Genomic DNA, 25494 nt, shown 5'->3' with positions numbered 1-25494 from the left:
TTTAGAGTGATAATTGATATATTTGAATTAATATCAACCAGGTTTGTAACTGTTTTCTATTTGTTACCAAAGGCTTCTTCCTTCTCTGTTTTTTTTTCCACCTTATTTTTTTTATTGTAGTAAAAAAAGAAAACAAAAATTTCTATCATAACCATTTCTAAGTATATAATGCAGTAGTGTTAACTCTGTGCACATTGTTTTGCAACAGATCTTGCAAAACAACTTTTTATCTTGTAAAACTGAAACTCATTACCCATCGAACAAGTTTTCAGTTTTTCACTGTTGAATATGATGTTAGCTATAGGTTTTTCACATATGGCCTTTATTATGTTGACATCATTTCCTTCTATTACTAGTTTCTTGAGTGTTTTTTTTATCATGAAAGGTTATTGAATTTTGTCAAATGCTTTTCCTGCATCAATTGAGATGATCATGTGAATTCCCTCCGTTTTTATTTGTCCAAAAAGTATTTATTTCTACTTCACTTTCTAAGGAAAATTTTGCTGGATATAAAATTCTAGTTTTGTAGTTTCTTTCTTCTCTCAACATTTTCAGTGTTTTACTCTACTGTCTTCTTGCTTGATGGTTTCTGATTAGAAGTCCGATGAAATTCTTACCTTGTTGCTCCATTGGTAAGGTGTTTTTTTTTTCCCCTCTGACTTTAAGATTTTCTCTTTGCCTTTAGTTTTCTACAGTTTTTACATACTCTGCCTAGGCTTATTATTTTTGGAATTTATCTGGCTTAGTGTTCTCTGAGTTTTCTGAATCTATGGCTTGGCATCTATCATTAATTTTGGAAAGTTCTCCATCATTATTACTTTAAATATTTCTTCTGCCCTGTTGTCTTTCTTCCCCTTATGATATTCTAGTTACTCATGTGTTACATGTTTTGAAATTTTCCTATAGTTTTGGGATGTTCTGTACGTTTCATTCATTTTTCTCATTACATTTCAGTTTGGGAAGTTTATATTGACCTATCTTCAAACTCATTGATTCTTTCCTTGGTCATGCTGAGTCTTCTGATGATCCCATCAAATGCATTCTTCATGTCTGTTATGATTTCTAGCATTTCCTTTTAATTCTTTCTTAGAATTTCTCTCTGCTTACATTACACATCTGTTCTTGAATGTTGTCTACTTTTTCCATTAGAGTCCTTAGCATATTAATCATAGGTATTTTCAGTTCCCTGTCAGACAGTTCTAACATCTGTTGCATATTCCAACATCTTATGGTTCCAGTGATAGCTTTGTCTTTTCAGACTATGTTTTTCTTTCCTTTGGTCATGCCTTGTAATTTTTTTGTTGAATATTGGATATGTTGAATTCGTAATATAATTCAAATTATTAGGCCTCTAATATGAAGATTTATGTTAATCTGGCTGGGATTTCAGCATTGTTTAGTGTTTGTTGTAGCTATTGGTGCTAGCAGCTTCAAATTTCTCTAGTGTCCTTGTTTTTATCTCCATCTTGGTGTTAGGCTTTCTTAATACTCTTTCTCAGAGAGACTGTGTGTCTTGAAGCTGTTTCAGGTATACTTCAGTATTATCATACTGGAGCCGTGTCGTGGAGGTGTTAGGTATGGTGGAGGGGGAATGTTCTATAATCGTTCAGTTAAATCTCAGTCTTTGATTCAGCCTGTGTCTCTGTCCCATGACCTTCACACGTTTTTCTGCTTGTAGAGCTACCGCCCCCACCACCTTAGATGAGACAAGAAGGCTAGAGGAGGACGAAGTCAGACAGTGCCTTTTTGCCATGGCTCTTTAAAGGCTCTAGTAAAGTCTTTTACCTTGGAGGGTCAGGCCTTTGTTATTGAGAAGGCTCTGGATATATTTCACAAGGATTTCTCTTCTTCCCTTCCCCTCACCAGGAGGGGATCTTTTTTGGTTCTCCACTATGAGAACCTGGTCAGGTTCTTGGAATAAAGACCATGAAAGAGTGGGACCCCCCCACCCCCTCAAGACTGGCCTTCAGGAATTTCTCACTCAAGCTAGTCCAGAGTCCGCCTCCAGCAAGTCATCAAAAGTACCACTTAAAGTATGCCTACCTGTTCCTGGCTCCATTGGTTTCTTCATCAGATAAGCAGATCTTGACTGTCTCTCTATTTCTGTTTCTTTATCTCAATCTATGTCTGAATATACTGGGAATTGCAGGTATTCATGGGACGTGTTGTATATTTTTGTTTTCCTGTGGCTCAAAGAATAATGTATGTAGTAAATGCTCAGTAGTTATTTTCTTAGTATTTCAAAGGTATAGAAACAGATGTCTAGAAAAATGTATTTGATCACATAACTTGCCTCCCTTCTCCGTTAGCACTCCATCACCTTAGAGGGGCTGCATCCGTAATATATGAACACTGGCTCCAGATTGCCTGGCATGTTCTACCACTTATTAGCTCAGTGATCTTGGTTATGTTATTTAACTTCTCTCTATCTTATTCTGCCTGTTTGTATAATGAGAGCAAAAGTATTTCCTTCTTGAGAGGGTCCAGAAGTTAAGTGAGTCTAAATGTATTATAAAAGCATTTAGAACACTGCCAGGTATGTATGTTGTAAGGACTCAATAATTGTTAGCAATTAACAGTAAGAACAATATCATGATTCTTATTCAGTAAAATCTTTATGTCTTTGTGTGGCATGGAACATTGTTTATTATTTGGCCACAGCCTTTCTCATTAAACCTCATCAGCCATTATCCCCCCACAATATTAAACTTCTAATGGCTCCCTAAGTAGGTTAAGAAAGAATCTGTTCATTCTTTGTCTTTTCCAAGCATGCTGCTTGCTGCCTTGGCCTAGAATATCTTTTTCCTTTATCTCCACTTGGCAAAGCCCTATCCATCCATCCAGTTTCATCTTTAACACTACGTTCCATAAAACAGTGACTGATTCTTCCAAGCAGCCTTCATGCTTCTCTTGCAGGGTTCTTATTGCACGTGAATATCTGTGATAGCTGAATACTAATGTATTACTATTGGTTGCTTTTTTTAGGCAGTGAGAGTAGAGACCCTGTCTCTTCATTACTGTTACTAGCTTGGTGCTTGGCACATAGTTATTCAATAAATATTTATTGAATGAATGTAAATGAAATGACTCTGAAGCAGAGATTGGCCCAATTCACATAAAAGTTTTCTGTCAGGGCATAGCACTGATACATCACTACCCTTCTGCACTGACTTGATTCTTCTGTTATCTGTGCTCTCATGAAAGTGGCTCCAGCACCTTCTGTTACTGTTAGTCATTTTCATGTCTGTCTTCCCCACTAGACTGAGAGCAGCACTGTGTCACTCATTTGTTTCAGATGCCAAGGGAGGGTCTCCTACAGCAATAACTATGTGTTGGACACATTATTTCATTGTTGCATGGTGGAAGGAGATGGAGAGAGAAAGGAACAATAAAAGTTTGAAGGAATAAACGTGAGCTTGCCAAATCATGTACAAGTAATTAGGAAGGAGAAAAAAAGTGATGTTTTAAGTAGGTTCAAGTAAATAAAAAATATGAGAACTTATTTTTTGTTCTGTTGGTTAAAAATGTCAAAATCCTCAGCATTAAAAATGGATTGAAGAGTGAATTTAAAGGGTCAAATAATTGGATAACAACATTTTGGGGAGTGAAATTTCTTTCTTTTTTTTGGTCTCAGTAAAAATGATATGGTAATCCTACGAATATAGAAATCCTGATTACTATTGAAAGATAGAAATGAAAAAACACAAAATTGAATATATTCCTTTATTTTTTTCTGTTTGGTGTCATAGCGAAGCATGATCTGCTGGCTATCTGTTTTGCTCTGATAGCCTTGGAATGTAATCTCAGTAGAGTGCATAATATAAATTATTCATTTCAGGGGACTTTGTAGAATTTCATGAACAGTGATAGTGATGATAATGAATATGTGCTCTTCTGACAGGTACAATAAAATACAGATAGTCTTTTGGTTTTGGGTTTTTTTTTTAACTATTGAGTATCATGTATGGCAGCCAGGAATAATAATATCTTTTATATAAACTATCATAGTATCTATAATTTTAGTTGAAGAGTCAGCTTGATACGTGAATTTGATTGGGCTGGAGAGCAATATGAAATATTTTCACTGAGAAGTGATTAGGTTGAGTTTACACTGATGATGACTATAAAAGAAGCAAGCTTTTCTTTTCATGGTTTTGCTATAGTTTTGTTGAACTTCATTTGTGATGTTAGAAAGTATTAACACAATCTCACTTACTCAATTTGAAACAAATAGTAAAATAGCTACTGTACTAAAAGACATTTAAGAAATCTTTATTTGGAACTCTGAGGAATTTTTCTTTTCATAATGACATCTCAGATATCCAAATATTTGTGAAATGAATGGATTACTATTATTCTTGTAAGCCACCCAAATCTAAAACAGTCACTATCCCAGAAAGACTGAATATTTCCTGTTGTATAAAATCTTTCTTAAAGGTAATATGATTTATTTTTATTTATTTATTTTTTTATTAGTTTCTGCTTTATAACAAAGTGAATCAGTCATACATATACATCTGTTCCCATATCCCTTCCCTCTTGCATCTCCCTCCCTCCCACCCTCCCTATCCCACCCCTCCAGGCAGTCACAAAGCACCGAGCTGATCTCCCTGTGCTATGCGGCTGCTTCCCACTAGCTATCTACCTTACATTTGGTAGTGTATATATGCCCATGCCTCTCTCTCGCTTTGTCACAGCTTACCCTTCCCCCTCCCCATATCCTCAAGTCCATTCTCAAGTAGGTCTGTGTCTTTATTCCTGTTTTACCCCTAGGTTCTTCATGACATTTTTTTTTCTTAAATTCCATATATGTGTGTTAGCATATGGTATTTGTCTTTCTCTTTCTGACTTACTTCACTCTGTATGACAGACTCTAGGTCTATCCACCTCATTACAAATAGCTCAGTTTTGTTTCTTTTCATGGCTGAGTAATATTCCATTGTATATATGTGACCCTTGTTTAGGCACTTAGCTTAGTCTCCTTATGCTTTTCTAACTTCATTTGATCATTAATCTAGTAAATCCAGCAACACCAAAAACTGTCTTTTCTACTCTGTTTCTTGCTTATCCTTCAGTACAAAAGCTATTTGCTGAAAATAATGTCTTCTCTGGGTGTTGTCTATACTTCCTTTTATTTTCCCTCCATTGCCTATCCACTACTTCTTATTTCATTGTTATGTTTTTAGAAACAAAATTAAAAATATTAATATGATAATCTTTGGCATTTACTTTGGAAAAGAAGTGTGAAGAAGGACAGGTCTGAATAAAACGATATTTTGATTAACTCAAGTTTTGCTTCCAGGAAATACCAGGTATCTGAATATTGCAATAGTGAAGAGTCAGCTATAATTCTTCTACTTTCTTATTGTTCCAAGATTGGTAACAGCTTAAGCCGCACTAACTAGTTCAACATGAGCTTGCCAAATCATGTCAAGATTTCAAAGTGAAAACGGACCTTTTGGAAAGTACATATTTCTGAATAAGGGGAAATATATTCTTAAACTGTCGCCAGTATTTATATAGGTCTTCCAGTTTTTTTTTTTTTTTTGCTGTATGCGGGCCTCTCACTGTTGTGGCCTCTCCCGTTGCGGAGCACAGGCTCCGGACGCGCAGGCCCAACGGCCATGGCTCACGGGCCCAACTGCTCCGCGGCATGTGGGATCCTCCCAGACCGGGGCACGAACCCGTGTCCCCTGCATCGGCAGGCGGACTCTCAACCACTGCGCCACCAGGGAAGCCCAGGTCTTCCAGTTTGATCAGAAGTGGTCGTAAGTACTTTTTACTGTAACTTCAGTTTCGAGCTTAGGTATTTTCCCTGTTTTCTCTTTTCTTCAAATTCTCTGAACTCAAAGGCAATTTTTGCCTGTGATATTCTAAGACATTCAAGAACAAGAGATAGTCTGGTTGTTAGCAAAGTATTTGGGATCACAAAGTTCTTAATGTGGGTGTGTTACAAGAATGCTGCTTAACATACATGAAAACTAGTCATCTACTTCCGTGAGCCACCTCTGAGTAAATGGATTTAGGTATAAGAGGTCTAGTTAGGAGGAGAACTTTTTCTTTGAGTGCTAACAATGTGTTGCTGTGCTATGCTTTTTTTTTTTTTTTTTTTTTTTGCTGTACGCGGGCCTCTCACTGTTGTGGCCTCTCCCGTTGCGGAGCGCAGGCTCCGGACACTCAGGCTCAGCAGCCATGATGGCTCACGGGCCCAGCCACTCCGCAGCATGTGGGATCTTCCCGGACCGGGGCACGAACCCGTGTCCCCTGCATCGGCAGACGGACTCTCAACCACTGCGCCACCAGGGAAGCCCCTGTGCTGTGCTTTTAAAAATGTATTTTACTTTATTTAATCCTTTTAAGATATTGCATGAGAGCTACTGCTGTTCCTATTGCACAGTCATCATGACAGTTAACATTTGTTGAGCACTTATTATATACCATGCGCTGTTGTAAAAGCTTAACGTGTACTGTCTCAGTTATAAACCTTATCAGGAGGTATCATCTTATCTCTGTAAGGTGCTGAATTTCTGGAGACATTAAACAATTTGCCAAGTAGCCCAACTATTTTAGGGATCGTTCTTGAGGAGATGATCAAACTCAGGCCTATCTGATTCCTAAGCCTGCAATCTTTCCTCTATGCTGATGCTTCTCTTTTTATAACATATCTATGCTTATTTAAAAATTAATACCACTTTAAATTATTTAGTAATTTAATAGCTTATATTTTCCCCCAAGTCTTCAAAGTGCCATGTTTGTGTTTTTCATGGCATGGGACCATATACCCCAACGTGCACATGTATTCCATTTTTAGAAGTTGAATAGGTCAATATGTTTCTTCCAAAGGCTGCTTTGTATTTACAGCAGTCATGCAAGGAGTGTTCCACCACCTTCCTGTAGACTTCCGCATGGCTTTTAAAGATGCTCTTGTGATTGGGAGTGTCAATTCAGCCCCTCTTGAATCTCACAGATAAACCTGTCGACTCAGGTGTCAATTACACAGCAGACTGTGATGAAGACAATTTGGGAGGTTGATGTCTAATGAGTTCTATGCAGCCTTCATGGCACATATTTCCTACCAAGGTAAAGAGGGTCTGAGATGTTGACAGTGATAATTTAGCCCTGAGCTGAACCACTATTAAATTTTCTATCTAGAGGCAGAGAAGTTCAGACTTTCTATTTTCCATCTCCATGTCACCTCTGTACTCGATTTTTTCCTGTTAGTGACCCACATCTTCTTGTGACATTATGCATTTTCTCTTACTGTATGAAAGAGAAAGAGAGAATCTTATTCTATGATAATGCCAAAACCCAAGTGTGTATGCTTCTTACTTGCACACTATTCTGCTAGGACTTGGGAAAGATCCAGTTCGGCGATATGCTTGTCATATGTATTTATACATACAAGCTTGTTCTGCTGGTAATGTGCCAGCCTCTGACCATTTGCTGTGTGTGTTTGTGTGTGTGTATATTTTTCCCGTTTTTGCCTAGATTAAAGTTTCCTGTTATTGTATATGTACTACCTCTGGTCACTTCACACTCTAGAAATTAAAGTGAATGAGGATTGCACACTAAACAATGCTGTGTTCAATAGGTTTTTCTTTCTTTGTAAGTCACAGATAATTATTATTCACAGAAGGTGGCTCAAGAATCATTAGACTGACAGAAAGTAGAAATTTGGTAACTGGAGTTGTTAAATAACCTTATTTTCTCAAATAGATGTGTTTTGAGTTGGTTGATATCAAATGAACCTTTGTAAGCTACAAGGCCTTTTAATGTTGTTAAAACAAGGAACATTTTCTCCATTAGACTGACTTTTTAAGCAATATTCTTAATTTGGATCTTGTAAAGAGAACTTGTAAGTCACCAGCCCTTGGACTTAGCAGGTAGTCTGTTGTCTTGATGCTTGGCCAACTTTTCCTCCATCTGTGAGCCAGCTGAAGTATGCCACCTCTTTTATGAGACCTCCCCAAACTCACTCAGGCACAATAGATGCCTTGGTCTCTGTTTTCTCCTTATGTAGGATGCATATGTCTAACGAGAGCCCTTTCGAGTATGATCTTCCAATTGATAAATGCCCACTTCCAGAGTTATCATATTATTCAGTCTAAAGAGCAGGAGTCCTTTCATTATCCAGTGCCTGACATACCCTCTGAATACGTGATGAGGGATGGATGGGTGGGTGCATGAATGTATAGGTGGACCTACTCCATAAAGCTCATCTTTAAATAACGTAATGATTCCTGGTAGTAAACTTCTGAACCAAGTCGATAATGCAATACCACAAACTGTGAAGCCAGATGGTCTCTGTTTGAACCCCAGCTCTGCCAAATCAAGCTTCTGTACCTTGGGCAAGGTACTTAAAACCCCTCTGTCCCTCAGTTTCTTATTCTGTAAAGTGGATAATAATAATATCTCAGGTGTAATATGAGGATTTAATGTGACGATACAGAGAAAGCTCTTGGAACAGCGCCTGGCACATAGTAAGCTGCTTTTATAATGTTTCTGTTCTTATCATATAACCTGTAAAGACAAAGTAAAATTGCAATGTGCTAGGACAACAGACACCCAGAAAAATCTGTTTTGCGGAAGCAGAGATGAATGGAAATTTCATTACTCTTGACAAAGATCACGTGGTCTTGTGCTGTGAAAGGATGTCTTTGTTCATGCCTTCTTTGTTAGGAGTGGGGCGGGGATAGAAAGCTGAGATCTCACCGATGCTGCTAATGGAGGCTCCTGGTTTCATCTGCTGGGACATCTCAGCATCACAGAGCCATTGTTGGACTCATCTGATTTAGGTGAATACTTGTGAGAGGGAAACAAGAATTAGGGCAACTACAGAATATTTGTTCAAACCAGGAAGGGGGTGCTGTTATTTTTCCACTGGAACAGTGGACATAGAATAGTTTCAGGCAAACCAGAATTACTTCCAAGAATTACTTCCAAAACCAGAAGCACAGTATACACATTCAATATGTATGTGGTCTAATTGGCGTAAGAACCTTTCTAGGACATTCTGCCTTTGATAGGCATCTTTACCTTGAAAGTCCTTCCAGAAGAAGATAAATGGATCATTTATTCCAACTCCATTTAGTTTCATTTGTTAGTACAGTAAACTACAATTGATTTTAGGTCTCAGCTACTATCCCCAATCTCAGTGTCGGCTGGCTGGATCTGGGGGAAAACCAATGCCTTTTCTCTGTCATGGGTTGGAAGGCAATGGAGGCAAAGGAGTATGACATGAATTAAGAGCTTAACTCTCCTTTAATCTGAATTTTTAACCAATGATGAGTTCCCTGAATTGAATTCCATTTTTTAAACTGAGAATTGTAACCAGTAGAGTTCAGTTAACCTAGGTCCTTTGATTGGCAAAGGAGAAAAATGAAACCTATCCAAATTAGGGGTTTTCTCTGGTGGTTCACCTTCTTGGTATCAGAACCAAATTAGAACTCAGGTTTCTGTGACTGAATCCATTGCTTTATTCAGCACCCTGGTTCAATCATCAAAGAATTTTGAGTCTAAATAAATTAAATAATCCTCTATGTCCTTTACTGCTGAAGATTTCTACCAAAAAAAAAAAAGTATAAATTTAGGGAATTATTTACATCTGGCTTTATCCTCTTGTGAGAGCATTTGGATTTGAGAGCCAGTGGCACCCTGCCAGTGACAAATGGAGGCACAGAGATTGCCTTCCCATCATCCGCTACCTTTTATGGTGTCGAGGGATTGCTTGCTCTCCTTTGTGACCCAGCTGCAAAGCAGCTGTTGCTGGGGCTCCTGCTTTTCCACTCTCACAGCGCAGCTTTCCTGACTATCCCCATGGGGTTTAAACTTCTGCAGCCCGAGTGTCAGCCCTGAGCTCCGTGAGCCAAAGCCAGCTCTGTGGGGACCAATCAGCATAGCCGCTTTCCAGGCTGTTGCTAGGCAGTTTGGGCTGGAGTGATCCAGCAAGTTCTCATGACAAGCAAGAAGCACCCATTTGCACAAACAGTGCAAGAAAATGGTTGGAGCTGTTGCTAATAGCTGAGATTCAGGGGCTTTCCAATGGCACTAATTCCCTAAATGGTGATCACGTGGACCACTTTATCCATCTAAAGTTTCCTATTGGAAACTATTTTCTACGAACTTGTGGTGCCGTCTTATGGACCACAGAAGGCTGATAAAAATTGTGGCTTCTTTTTTACCCCTTGTATAGAGGAGATGTTGACAACAGTGCCAGGGGTGACATTCTGGGTATCACTCGGGCCTTATGATGTAATCAGATTTACCCACTGAAACCTACGCCCTCATTAAGGCAACAGGACTTCCCAACGAGAGCATGCATTTATGAAGTGCGTTTTGAGTGTTTGCTTTTCCAAGATATTTAATGTTTTCATGCATTTATGACCACCTACTATGCATCTGGCCCTTAGCGAAGTGTTGACTAAACAATTCCCCTAAACTGGTTTACAATTAGAAGAGATTACAAGTGGTAACTAGAGTACATATGGTAAGTGTCACAACAAAAGCAGGAATCAAGTGCTGTTAGGGCACCCAGGAGGAAATGACACAGTTTAAAGAATTCTGGACTGGTTTAAGTTTGGCCATGACCAAATTGGAAAGTTACCTAAGAACCCTAGAAATGGAATTTTGAGGTTTTCTCTTCTAATTTTCAATTAAACTAAGGGGGAAAAAAAGCCCTACACATTAATTTTTATGCCCAGTTGTGATTTATGTTTTGACTTTCTGTTTTCTTTTTCAAAACACTCAATATGTCTCATTCCCTTCTGCTGACATGGTCACTTTCCCTCCCCTTCAGAGCCAGACTATTGACTGAGGGTATCCACTTCCTTGCTTCACTCCCCAAATTCCCCCCGACTCCTTCTGGCTTTAAGACCTATTATGCCATAGAAATACACCTTAGTGAGCTTACCAATGATCTCTGTGTCATTAAATCCACTGGATATTTTCAACAATTGACATAATTGACTACTTCTATCTTCTTGAAATACTGTTTTACCTTACCTCAGGCCTCTTGAGTCAGCCTAACAAACCACATCTTTGACAGCTCAGATGTCTCAAAGGTACCTCAGTCTCTACAGTTCTCAAAATTGAGCTCATGATCTTCCCCCCTTAATCTGGTCTTTCTTTTTCTATTATTTACCGGCTTTGTCTCCGTTTCAGAATCAGAAACCTAGAGGTCATCTTTGTGACCTCTGTCTCACACCCCATCCCTCTCCTATCCATCATGTAATCCTATCCCTATTACCTAAATATCCCTCCTGTCAGTCCACTAATCTTCATCTCCATTATCAGCCCCATCACTCTCTTTTAAAAGCCTGGATTAACCTGCCCGCACCCCTTCCATTCCCATTACAACCGTGATCCACACAACCCTCAGAGCGATATTGACAAAACAGATAAGGACAGATTCCTTCATGTAATCTGTTCGCCAGGCGGGCTCTACCCCTCCGACCTTGTCGCATGGCCCACCTCTACTCCTGGTCTCTGTCTCCCTCACCCTGGGCTCATGCAGTGTTTTTGCTACAGAGATTTTACCCTTGCTGTGTCTCTACTTCAGATACTTTCGTCTACCCTGCAACTAGATCATACAACTAGTTAATCATACACAGCTCTCAGATTGTTAGAGCAAGCAGGAGTTCTTTTGGAAACCTTTCCTGAATGCTTCAACTAGTTCTAAGTGAAATGTACAGCCCTTATTTGTGTTGTACTCCTAACAGCTACAGTTTTGGACTCTTCATGAGGGCAAGGGTTATGTCCTTATTCACCATTTTCATACTAGTGCTCAACACAGTTCCCAATAAATATTTGTTGGATTAAGGAAATCAACGAATAAATTTAATGAACTGCTAAAAGTTCATTATTTTAATTACAAACAGATATTTTTCTATTTAATTGGTGAGTCAAAGATAAATTCTGTGTATTATTCTGAAGTCTAAAAATAGCTGATTTTGATATTTAAAAATGAGTTACATAATTTTAAAGTAAATTTTAGGATACATTTATCTGAAATTTAATTATACATTTGATCCAAACAAAATTCCTACTTACTTCACCGCAACTTCCTTAGACATTTTAATAAAATATCTGAATTCTCTTCTCATAAATTGATATTATGGATGGAGAAGAGTTGTAGTAAGATGTTGGCTTTAACTTGACTTTGACTTTAGTATAGCAATGCAATGTAACAGCCTAAGCAATTTGCCCAGATGGAGCTTAAGATGTGGTTGTAACCTATCAAATTAATTACCTTCCAGTGAAATGTTATTACAGTGTGTGTGGATGACCTCTTTAAGCTTGAAGGGAAAATATACAAGTGAACAGATGTAGAAAGGAAGTAAAAACTTGTTATATAACAAGAAATCTGAGTAAGTTAAACACCTTCAGTTATATAATGTTTCAGAAATTAGCTATTTGTATTTATACCTTAAAATCTAACTTTTAACTCCTAATGTCAAAGCTGTGTAGAAAGCAACATAGAATTTACTTTTATTAATCAGATATTTTAAATATTTATGGAAAGCAAGCTACTTATTTTCAGTAGTTATTTAAAATCTTTTTCTTCTCTTTTATTGAAAACATGATTGAAATAGAAGAGTTTTTTGTTTCTGTTTTTGCCCTTTTTTTTGCTTTCCTCTTGGCATTCTTCCAAGTTTTCTTTTACTTTCTTCTCAGGGAAGGTACTAGATATCTGGTGTTCTTGCCAAGGCTTGGTCTGTGACCTCCTTTCTGGCCAGTCTTTCTAAATTAGTCCTCCATACTCTCCTGCCCTAGCATTTCAATCAAACAGAGCGTACCCAATCCATCAGTCACCTATCTGCAAGATATTCCAAATATAACCACATCTCACTGTTTCCACTTCTTTCACCCTAGTCTTAGCCATGGAGTATTAATAACCTCCTACGTGGTCTCCCTGTTTTCTGTGCCCCCTACAGTCAGTTTTCCAGCCAAGATCTCCAGTGTTTTCGTAAAAATATGTGAGATCATGTTGTACCTCTATTTAAAATCCTTTGTCGTGTTCCTTCCTAGTCAAAAGAAATTCCAGGGCTTGCCTCAGCAGCATGTACACTAAAACTGAAATGACACAGAGAGGATTAGCATGGCCCCCACGCAAGGATGACACACACTGATGAAGTGTTCCATATCTTGTGCAGTTCCCAGAGGCTGTTTGATGCTTTGCTAGTTAACACCAAGGAAGTGATATGAGTCAAAGCAACATGTGGCATCCGATGTTGAAACTGTGATTTTTTTTTTACTACCAAAAAAGAAAAACTAATTCCAAACTCCCCACAGTGCCTACTTTGCTCTACACAGTCTGGTCGCTCGTGTCTCTCACACTCATTTCCTGTGATTCTTTGCGGCATTTACTCCCCTGCCGCCATATTGGTTTTCTTGTTAGTCCCTAAAATTCCAAACATGCCAGATCTTTGCATGGTTCACTCGCTCCCTTTACTTAGGTCACTTCTCCAGTGTTACCAGAGGCCTTTCTTGACCACTTTATCAGACATCATCCCACCCCAGTGTGTGTTACTCTCTTCCCTTAGCCTGTGTTATTATTTTTTTTGTACCAACTGCTTTAGACAGTGTCACCTGCTCATGTGTGAACTATCATTTCACCACCAGAATGTGAACTGCGAAAGGGCAGGAACTTCGTCTTGATTACCAGGATCTGGAATACAGCCTGTTACATAGCAGGAGCTTAATCCATTTCTGTGGAGTGAAAGTCACATCTCTGAAGCATTCTCTTTCCCTTTTCAGTGGACTAAGTTGTTCTGTGTTCTCAGGACACTTAGTTTGACACTAACACAGCACTATTTTTTAACAGTCTAATCTAGAAGTGTACTTCCCTCCCTGTCAGTCTTGAAATACCAAAGGACCAACCCTCTCATTCACCTTTGAAATCCTGCAGTAAAATGAGCCAGTGATACAGGTAGTGCTAGCCTCCTTTTTAAAATATTCTTTTTGTTTTTTAAATGTAATTAGGACATAAACAGAAACTTAAAACGTGCTTATTTCATTTAGCAACAGATCATGGAAATCTCTTGTAGTTTCAATAATTTCTACAAAATCATTTTAGTAGATACATAATATTTCATTGAAATGACATTTGGTCAACCAAGTCTATGCTGATAGACACTGAATTTGTATAAACAATACTGCAGTGAAAATAAATAGCTACCTCTCGGTATTTACAGATATTTCCTTAGGACAAATGCCTAGAGATAGAACTGTTTGGCCAAGATATACCTATGACTTAAGAGCTTTGATGCATATCAAATTGCTCCCAAGAAGATCTTATTATGTTTTACTATATTTTAGCTATGTGTTAGCTGAGTGCTGGTTTTTATGAACCCTCAGGAATACTGAGTTCTATAATATTGGGGCAACTTCACTGATAGATGATCAATAACATCTCAATGTATTAATTTACCTTTTAGGTAAACTGAATATTGAGTAAGTTTAATATGTTTTCACAGGGATATTGAACATTATTTTTTGGTATTTGCAAACTGCTTATTTGTGCCTATTGCTCATGTAACATGTCTGACATTCGAGCCAGAGCCCCAGCTGCATGTGGATGATCCACTTTAACTTCTTTGAGGGAAATTCAGTCTACTGAAGTCTTTCATCCCACTTGGTCCGCCATTTCATTTCAGCCAGTTTTGTGGCCTCCTCCCCTTCCAAAAGTTCACCTAAATCTGGGAGGCTTAATGGTTCACCTAAATCTGGAGGCTTAATGGTTCACCTAAATCTGGGAGGCTTAATGGTTCACCTAAATCTGGAGGCTTAATAAGTAAAGTATTTCATCATGAAAGTTACCACTGCCCCATCCCTTCACTTTGCCTCTAAGGTGATCTCTGGCTGATTATATATAATGACTTGGAGGGACTTTAGAACTACATGGTTTGATGTAAATCATCTTGATTAGTAAGAATTAGTTCAACTGTTAGATTTTTTTTAATGATATTTTTCTTGTGATGAGGAAAACCTTTTTTATCCTGAAGACACTTCGCATACAAACACTGTGATGTTAAGATAGACCATGAAACAACACTTCTATTTGTAAATGGTGGCCTTTACAAATTAATTTTTCAAGGCTATTTGATTGCTTTTCCTTTTGTACTCATTAAACTATAATGCAGCTGTAAACAACACATTTACCAAACTACATATAAGCTTTTGGACCCATTTTATTGGCTGCTTCCCTTTTTTATTTCTTATCTGTGTAGATACACTCTTGAATGTGAAATGAAGATGTGATTTTCATTGATTGTGAAAAATGACTGGCATTCACCATTGTCAGACTTGCCCTCAAAGTAGACACTAAATGTATGGGAGTGACTGCTGGATACACAACTGCAGAAGGAGACTCTTTACACTAAACTTACAGCAGCCTCTAAATATGAGTAGGGCCACCTAAGGGAAATCCTCTGGTTTGTTCTTTATATTATTCTAACTGGTGTTCCTACCAATGCTGAAGACACAGGTAGTCCCTTATTAGGATATAAATATTTGGTTGAGAATCAGGCTAGTTCTGAGGAACACTTTTTATAGTTTTATAGACCTTGGTTCATGTGACAGTTTCCAGAAGTAAAGTGTAGAAATCACTGCTTTATTCATAGCTCTGTAGTTTACCGAAAACATGTAACCATGTGAACTAAATGACTAAGGAGTAACTATATGCTATTAAGTTGTATACAAGAAAATAGTGGTAGCCTGTTCATTTGTTGACTGGTAATTATATTTATAGAACACTTGGATGGCTATAGATGAAAAAGTAAAGTCTTATGGGAGTAATCTAGTTTAGGGAACAAGATTAATACACTAATTATATTATATTATATATTTATAATGCAATGCAACAATGCAAAGTCTTGATGTTTTTAGGTCATTCAATAAAATAGCAGTTCTGAGCTGTGGCCTCAAAACATACTGTGTGTAGGGTGGTACCTATAATGAGTGATTTGTTACCAAAAATAAGTACAAAATTTGGTATATGGTTGACTTTTAAAAATAAGACAATTCAAGCTGAAGCCATTAATAGTATAACATTTTCTCATGTTTAATATTCCCGAGTGCTTCCTTAAGTAGGAGCTCCAGGTTTGGTGTGTGTGTGTGTGTGTGTGTGTATAAATATATAAGTATCTAGTTTTATATTTCATCACTTCATAGTTGGAAAAAACGTTGATCAGCCCTCAGAAGAGAAACTGTTTGCCTTGTATACCCACTCAGGTGGGCACCTCTTTCTGAACAGGGACAGTAGCATCCAGTTTAATTAGAAAACAAAATAAATGTGCTGAAAACTAATCTTATGCTGTGGAACAGGCTATCTAAACTTTACTGAATATTTATCTTACATGTGTATATTTTATTGCTGCCAGTCAGAAGAGGACCTGACCAAGCCTAGTCCTGATTGAGGATGCTTTTTTTCATGAGTTTAAATGATATTACTCTTGAATCTGTTTTTAATATTCAGTAGAGTGCTACAAATATTATATGAATATAAGGATAAGTATATTGATAATCTCAAATCCCTAACCCCCTAGTTACTCATGCACCCCTTGCCAGGAATATGTCTCTGCACTGGTTCCATTCAGTTCTCCTCTTTTCTCATCTTTCTAGCTCTTTCCCTTCATCCCATAGTCATTTATGCTGCTTCAGATCCAACCAGTTAATTCTTCATATCAGCACTAATATGCTAACTGCAGAGAATGTCTAATCTAGAATTGTTCCAAGTTCTGATGGTAAAATTTCTAAAGTATTTGCCAAGTATTCCTATAGGTCTGTTTGATATTGACTTTCTAATCTTTTCCATTGTCAGTTGCTCTTTGCTTCTGCGTACTGGGTTTTTGCTCTTTTAACTGACTCCCGTGTGAATACACCAAATTGTTATATACAAACTGTAAATACTTTCCGAGAATTACAGTTTTCAAATTTGAAATTCTACTTGCCAACCACCTTAGTTTATAATGAAAGCCCTTGATCTAGTATTTTAGGGTTCAAGTTGTGTGACTCCAGTGTGATAGTGATGACTCTAAAAAAAATAATCACATAAGCACAATTAAAAGAAAAGGGAAATTACTGGGAGTTGGAGCCATCACAGAGGGCTTTATAAAAAAGTGGGATTTCAACCAAGGCTTGAAACATAAAATATATATGAATGAATGAAAAAAAAAAAGAATAACATTACAGACCAGAAGAAATAATTAAGGAAGAACATAGGAGCTACAGTTAAGGTACATAAGGAAATTGGCCTGATAAGGTACAGGAATTTATCCAAGAAGATTTGAACTAGATTGTGAAATATTTTGAAAATTAGACTGGTTATTAAATAAAATGAATGGAAACAGGGTGCTATTAAAATATTTTTGAGCAATGGCATAACATGAAAACAGTTCTGTTTAAGTATTATTAAGCTGGTAAAATGAAGTTCAGTGAGTCAGGAAATCTGAAATCTATTGTAGCATTCAAGATGTGAGCCAGAGGCTTCCCTGGTGGTGCAGAGGTTAAGAATCCGCCTGCCAATGCAGGGGACACAGCTTCGAGCCCTGGTCCAGGAAGATCCCACATGCCACGGAGCAACTAAGCCTGTGCGCCACAGCTACTGAGCCTGCGCTCTAGAGCCCACGAGCCACAATTACTGAGCCTGCGTGCCACAACTACTGAAGCCCGTGCACCTAGACCCAGTGCCCCGCAACAAGAGAAGCCACCACAGTGAGAAGCCCCTGCACCGCAACAAAGTAGCCCCCCTCAGTGCAACTAAAGAAGGCCTGCGTGCAGCCACGAAGACCCCAAAATAAAATAAATAAATAAATTTATTTAAAAAAAAAAAGAATATTAAAAAAAAAGATGTGAGCCGGAAGAGCCTTTTATTGGGGGATGGGGAAGTATTGTGAGTGAGAGACATTTTATAGGAAAATCGTGAAATTTAGTTTCTACCATGACATAAAATTCTGCAAAGGATTTTTGAATTTTGGTAGTTGGGAACCAGACAGTGGCATTCAATGTGGAAAGAATAAAATTTTTTTGAGGAGATGGAAGAAAAATCAAAGTGTCAGAGCTTTCTGTGCCAGGTCCAAAGCTAGTTATTTCCCTTTGACTTATGATTTTAGCAACCCCTCAAAATTGGTATTATGTTCATTTTTCCAAATGAGGAAAAAGAGACTCAGAGTCAGCTAAATAAGTAGAGGCAGCAAGATTCAAACACAGGCTAGTCTGGCTCTGGGCCGGTTCTCTCAAGGAGAATTGAAGAAATTCATTGTTAGCCCTCAGTGCTCTGTGACTGATCCCCTTGCTTATTGGGTTATTCGTTTGCTGTGTGCCTCCTGCAAGTAGCACTTGCAAGCGAGCAGTCTGTGTTGTTCAGTTATATGGTTATATCCCCAGTACTTAGAACAGCACAAGGTATTCGATACAAGTTTTTTAACCTACAAAAACAAGTGAACACGCAAATAAGTCATAGACCTGACAGTGGAAACCGAGCCTCTCCACTCACATTTGCCTTATTTGTCACAGCTGACCACAGTCCCTTTTTCTTGGTTTTCTCAACCACCACTTGTGTCCAAACATCTCAACCAATATATAAAATGAATAACAATATTTGATGTGAGAAGTTGATTTAACCAGAGGCTACTCCATAATGCTTGCTTGTAGAAAACGCTGACATAATCTGAAAGACTCCAAGAAAAACCTGCTGAGACATGTTTTTCTTCTTCTCCACTTTCTTAACTGCTACCTACCCCTCTATAACGATAATAGTGAACAGAGTAAACCTGGTTAAACACAGTGTGACCTCCTTACCACCCTTCCTAGGACCCAGCAATGTGTGTGTTTGGTTGGCTTATGCATCTGCTTGAATTATAGTGTCCTGAGAATTTTATTTTCCTCATAATTTGGCACTTGACCAAATAGTGGTCAAAGTAGAAAAATGGGTCTTTGCATGATGGTTTGATACTTCCCCCAAAAAAGAATGTTCTGGCCTTTGATGTATTTGTTTTGTATCTAGGAGGTGGTGGGACTCATTGTCTTTAATAACCTGGTTCATTTGAGTAACCTGAGACTACTGGCCTTTGAGTCCTGATTTGTTTTTTAAAGCTATATACTATTGCTTTGCCAGTGGACTACACATAAGAATTTTACTACGCTGTTTACTGTGACATTGATAAATGAGCCACTTTCTTCTCTTCTGTCCTAAAAACTTAAGTGGAAGAAAGTTCACAGACCCTTTTATATTTTTGCATATAACATTTGTACAGACTCTTTACCAATGATAGTTTTCATTTTGCATCTTTCTTTTATCATCTTCTGGAAGTTCTTTGTACATTATTTTCCAGTGGTGATTTAAAGGCTAACCGTGTGTTTTGAGGCTGTGTATATAATAAAACTTATTCTTTGTCATTCAGAACTCTGCATTCTGTTGCATATTATATATGTATATGTATATATATATCTACATATAAATAATAGTTAACATTTATTATAAACTCAGAATATGCCTATGTACTGTAATAGCTACTTCATGTGTATCCTTTCACATAATTCAGTAATCTTATGAAATAGATTTTATTATCCTCATTAAAAAATAATAGACTTTATTTTTAGAGCAGTTTTAGGTTTACAAAAAAAATATTGAGCAGAAGGTACAGAAATGGCATATACTCTCCCACCCTTCTATACAGCTTCTCTGGTTGTATCAACTTGAGCTCATGTTGTACATGTTACAATTAATAAGCCAATACTGACACATTATTATTAATTAAAGGCCACAGTTTACATAAGGGTTCACTCTTTGTGTTGTATATTCTATGGGTTTTGAAAAATGTATAATGACATGTATCTGCCATTACAGTATCATGCAGAATAGTTTCATTGCCCAAAAAATCCTCTGTTCTCCACCTGCCCTCTTTTTTGTAACAGAGAAAATTATAACTAGGAGATGAAATTATTTTCCAAGGTTCACATAGCTACATAAGTGTGAGAGCTGCTTGGCCTCCTGGCATCTGTGCTCTTAACTGCATGATCATTCAGTGAATCCTAACTGGGTAAGATTCTTGCTAATTCTTACTAACTTCATCAAAGTGTGATATGTGTAGCAAGTATTTTGCCTGTGCTTTCCTTTGAACTTAAAGTGCTGTGAGAAATATCTCAAGAGATTTTAAATTTTTAATTATTGGAAATTTGACAAGCCTTGTGAATTAAAGAGGAGTTATTGACTGGAGTAGCATTAGTAAAATGAAAGAGGGCAACAGAGTGAATTTTTTAAATGAACGAATAAAAAGGAGAAGTCATATGGAGAAATGAGTCAAAATTGCATGAAATGTAGAATATTAGCTTAACCATACACCTCTATCTTTCGAAAAATTATCTCCTTAAAAGTGATTTAAAAAAAATATGTGAAGGGGAAAGAAAAACATCACCTGAAGTTTATGTGGTAGATAGCGTTTAAATTAGAAGGAACAGACAGATAAGATTGTTTCTCTTTACTCTAGACCCACAGCTTCTGAATACCACCCTGTGCCTTGCTTCCACCCAGTTAGCATAGATCTTCATTTTAACCTTGCAGGACGAGACAGAAGTGTTTTAGGAAAGGTCTTCTTTGGGTTGTTCTCCTACCTTGAGTCACCCCTTTTTGTTACTCTGGAGTCAATTTTGGTGCAGAAGCTATAGCACAGCAAAGAATGTCTAGTTTTAGAATCTGCCTGGATTATGATATTATTTCATGAAAAATCAGTTTATTGCATATAAGCCTTTGCCCCTACTTTTTGCTTATTTTTTTTCTGAGGATTATGGTAATGTTTACTTAAAACTGTAGCTAGGGAGAAGATCTAGCTTTAGATTCAATCCTGATTTAGCAGTATTGTAGTCCTGAATGACAGCAGCAAGGATAAGCAGTAGTTGCTTGCGAGTCAACAAATTGTGACTTAGTTCCTTCCTATATAAAGTGAACATTAAATAAATAAATAAATAAATAAAAGTGAACATTAAGACAAAACCATCTCAAAGCTAAAATAGTCATCATTCCTTATAAGGAAGAATGAATGAATGAATGAATGAATGAAGAGAAACAGATCAAAGGGAGAAAATAAAATAGAAAATGAAAATATGTTTCCCACCATTCCTGAAAACTCTCTTATCCTTTTGGTTTCCGTGAAACCATTTTTTCCCTCTTTTCTCTTGCTCTCCTGGTCTCTTCTCTTTGACGTCTTTAATGAACTCACTCTCACTGTCTCTCCTATATCTTGATGTTTCCCAGGATTCTGACCTCAGTCTTCTCTCTCAACATATTCTCTTTGATCATCCTCATTTAGATAAAAACAAAACACTGCTTTTTGATGATGATTACTAAGTAGACATTAGTCTACTTCATTTGGGCCCAGGAGGTGAAGAATCCCTCATGATCCGCTGCTGAATCATCCATTTTCTCTGTTTTTCAAGGGTCGTAAGAGTGAGGCTGAAAAATTCTTCTTGAAGGCTATTGAGCTGGACCCCACCAAAGGAAACTGTTACATGCATTATGGTGAGTGGTTGATAGTTTTTTTTTCCATGTCCCCCACGTTTACAGTGAATGTTGATATGAGATTTAGGTTGTGCTGGCAAAGAACATTTTGAAAGGACATTGACTTTGCTGTTGTAGATGTAGCCTCATGCTATAGTCTTGCCTTCTTGTTCAAAGCAGTCACGTTAACAAGGGCTATGCCTTATGGTTACTTTTAGTAATTTTCATAGGACTTCAGTGGGGCAAGGTATTTTCACAGTTGTGTGTTTTTTTTTTTTTTTTGCAAGTTCAGTTTGGAGTTTAAATGAGGTCTCGTCAGAAAATCATCTTGCTCCTTGCCTGATGCGTGGTATATAATTAAAATATTAGCTCTCTTTTCATTCTAAATGTTAATGTATTGCTCACTGAATGTATCATTTTGAAGTTTTAGAGGCTTACATTTTGGCCTCAGAGTCTTGCTTTCTGGAAGATACGGAGTTACCCCAGCCTGTTCTCTAAATGCCTGAGATTGGGGTCAAGGATAAAAACTGTAAAGGCTGTAAAGGATGTGTCTCTCACTCGGTTTATCTTAATCAGTCTGGAATGAAGTTACATAACAACTCTGGTCACACTCCATGCTGTCATTAGTAGTGAGTCATGTGTTCAGTGAGGCGAAGTATATAGCTGGTTTGGTGTCGGGTAAGATGTGTTGATTTCTACCATGTTTTCATTTGGACTGGCTTTCAAAGAGCCTAAAAGCATTTACTTTTGCTGATCCCTTGGAAAATAAAAACAAATTTTTGACCACTGTTGGCTTTGATGTGTTTGTTTTATCAAGTAGTAAACTTAAAGATGGATGGAAATGAAAAATCTTGGGAAAATAAAGCTAATATGCTTGTATAATATTAAATTTCTTCTTCCATTTCCCCACTAGTAAAAATAGATCAGTGACAGGCTATGAGTGTGGAAAATGGAAATAAAAAAATGGAGGATACACTTAACCAACCACCGGTCCTTTTGTTTATATTGTGTGTAAATGTTTATAAACCTAGGGTTGTGATACTTTATCTTTCCAGCATAACATAGCATGTAATTTCACACAACTTATTGCATTACCACTCCTGATTTTGTTTCACAATGCAGTTTTATTGCCATGTTAAAATAGTAGTCAACTAATTTAAGTTTGCTGCAGAATTTAGTTTACTTCTTCAGGTGTTATTATATGAAATATTTTAAATTAGGATTTTCTCATGCATATTATTTTGGGTTCCCCTACTGAGCTAAAGTAATTCCCTGATTATTTTCTATGAGTGCTAAAGGACCTCCTGTCATTTTATGAAATAGGACTCTTTTTATCCTGTCTTGCTGCTTGCATTTTCTGTACCTCAAACTAATCCTACCTACTGCATCTTCTAAGCTTGTTTCCCATAATTTTATTATATGCTTTAGATTTTTCACATTCTATTCCTTTAAACTTCATCATTGCTTCATCTGAAATGCCACTGAAAAAAGTCACTATTTATTAATTTTAAGAGATAGCCCCCTTATTTATTATTCTGACTTGTCTATCTTTACCACTTCTTTTTATTTATTATTGTTTTTTATATTACAGTATTCTCCTGAAAATAATTATTTTTCCAGTGGTAGTAATAGGGAATATTACTCCAGTGAGAAATTTGGGGATTTAGTTTTAACAGAAAGTGAAACAAATTCTTTATTTTGTATGTTATTTGGAAAACAGTGATAGATGTTCTGTAGATGCATGTGTAAAACTGATTCTTCTTAGTACTCGGGTTATTTTAATTTTTTGGCATATACCTATTATTAGAAGTACATTTATTTTCCAAGGGAGGAATGAGTGCATAATTCAATATATTTTTATGAAATAGTTTCAATATTTTTTCCCCACTCTGGAATAGGAAATGGAAAGGACTGAAGATGAGGCATCAAAAAGTAGTAGTTAAGGCAAAGTAACCTACAAACAGACAGGAAGCCCATAGCTGAGGGCCTCATATTCCTATCTCACTGTCCTCAGGTTATTTAAAAATGTACATTTAAAGGACTATTAATGATTTTTATTTGGAAAAAGTCTGCTTCAAATGACTAAAATTTAGAACTGAAAAGTTCTTCTAAAATTATCTAATATAACCCCTGTTGTACAAATAAGTAGATTGAAACCAGGAGAGATGAAGTTGATTTGCCCAAGTTAGCTGTAAGTAACTAAATTTTAGGTCGCTTGATAACCATCATTGTTTTTTCTTCTGTAATATATATTCCATTTCTTTCACAACATTGTAGATAAAGAGACAGACAAGTAGGTAGATAGGTGGCTGGGTAGGTAGATAGATATTTTTGATTAGTCAGCCCTTCTGTGCAGTTTTAGAATGTCAAATTCATATAAATCATGACTTAGCTTAAAATTTTTAAGGAAGGGTCTTTATTAATTTTAATATGTATGAGATGCAAAGTACCGTTCTGTTTTCAGAAAGTGAGTCTGTGCTATGTAGGCAATAAATAGGATGATGTCATTTTTAGAAGGTGATGTGGTAGGCAGTAGGGTACTTCTTGAAACCAAATAGTCAGGTTAAGCATCTTTGAGGAGGTGATATATGAAATCTTAGCTTATGCCAACTCTTTGAAGAGCCAGATAAGAACATTTCAGACAAAAGAAACAGAAAGTTCAAAGGTCACAGGCAAGAACAAGCTTGTGTTCACAGCAAAGAAACAGGCTAATGTGACTGGAGCATATTAAACCTGACGGGAAAGTGGGAGGAGATGAGCTTGGAGAGGAGGCAGGGTTACAGCCCAGGGGCCTTTGTAACCAAGCTAAGGAGTTTGCATTTTAGTTTAAGAGCAATGGAAGGGACCATGTGGCAAGACAGGATGAGAGAAAGGTCAGAGTAGAGCGAGGGGAACTCTTTTGCTGTCTCACAGGCAAGAAAATGGTGGTGGCTTAGGCTGGGGAGTGTTGTGGGAATGCAAGTATTTAAATTGAAATTATACTTACCTTCCTTAGAAAATTCTAAGGTAATTAATAAGGAAGACGTATTTTCCATTTTTTGCACCATCAATATCTAGCATATTGCCATGTCACAGTAATGTGCAATAAATGTTGAGCTCAGATATATTCTTAATTTTAGAATTGGATGGAGGTTCCAAAACTGACTGAAAGTTTGTTCCGTTAGAATTTGTTTTACTCTTTGTCCAAGAAGATGCATACTATGATTTTTATATCAGTTCTTCTCCAACTTACTGGTTATGGATATTCTTAGGGTATTTATGCCCATGGATTGAATGAATAGTAACACTTCTTCAGCTTAAAAATCAATGTTTAAATGAAATGTCAATGTTAAATGAATGTTTATGTAATGTAAATGAAACGGTAAATGTTGTTTTGAGTCTTTTCTTTTTTTTTAATGCTTTTGCAAATGTCAATGAAAATGCCAGAGTCAGTGAGTTTTGTTCTATTGGAAATTCACTCTTCTGGGTGATTGTATGCTTTTCATTTGCTTGTTACTGATACAAGTGACTTGGAATATGCCATTCAGTTGGGAATAGACAGGAAATTACAGGAATTTATACTGGCTGCAATGGCAATTAGAAGGCAGTATTTAAAAGTACTATTAGTTATTTTTGTTTTGAATCCACTAGTTTTATGTCTTGGAAGAAGGGATTGCATTAGAGATTGCCATTTTTTCTTCATGTTGGCTTGCAAGAAAGAAAGTGAGGCAGGTTTTTAAAACTGGTTTAATAAGTTGGTTAAATGTAGGCCTCTGTGGTACCTATAGTCTCTGGGATTAAGATTCCCCATCTGTAAAGTGAAAGGGCTGATGTGGGCTTCCATAATGTTTTCCAACTCATATTTCATGTTGTGTCTAATATATACTTAATTTCTCACTGGTCTTTCATCAAAAATTTTAAGGAATGTATAAAAAATAGGTTTCAAACTATGCTATCAGTAATAGTATAATGTTGTATTCATATCTCATCAAGCTTACAGTGTACTCCCATGTCCATAAAAA

At 37.1% G+C, this 25494-nt stretch overlaps 1 protein-coding gene across 6 annotated transcripts in view; it reads left to right on the top strand.

Moving 5' to 3' along the window:
- TMTC2 (transmembrane O-mannosyltransferase targeting cadherins 2) overlaps positions 1-25494 on the top strand; it is a 663780-nt gene that overhangs the window by 302627 nt on the left and 335659 nt on the right. For all 6 annotated transcript variants that reach the window (XR_014017153.1, XR_014017154.1, XM_081250397.1 and 3 more), the window contains one exon: positions 21433-21514. Coding sequence is in view for 4 of the 6 variants with exons in the window: in XM_081250397.1 (XP_081106523.1) it covers positions 21433-21514 (82 nt within the window). In the remaining 2 variants the exon portion in view is untranslated. The remainder of the gene's footprint in view (positions 1-21432; positions 21515-25494) is intronic.

Source organism: Mesoplodon bidens (assembly GCF_964165515.1).
Source record: "Mesoplodon bidens genome assembly, chromosome: 11".
NCBI classification, from domain to species: domain Eukaryota; kingdom Metazoa; phylum Chordata; class Mammalia; order Artiodactyla; family Ziphiidae; genus Mesoplodon; species Mesoplodon bidens.
The sequence above is the reverse complement of the archived record's forward strand: the minus strand, read 5'-3'. Positions and strand labels throughout refer to the sequence as shown.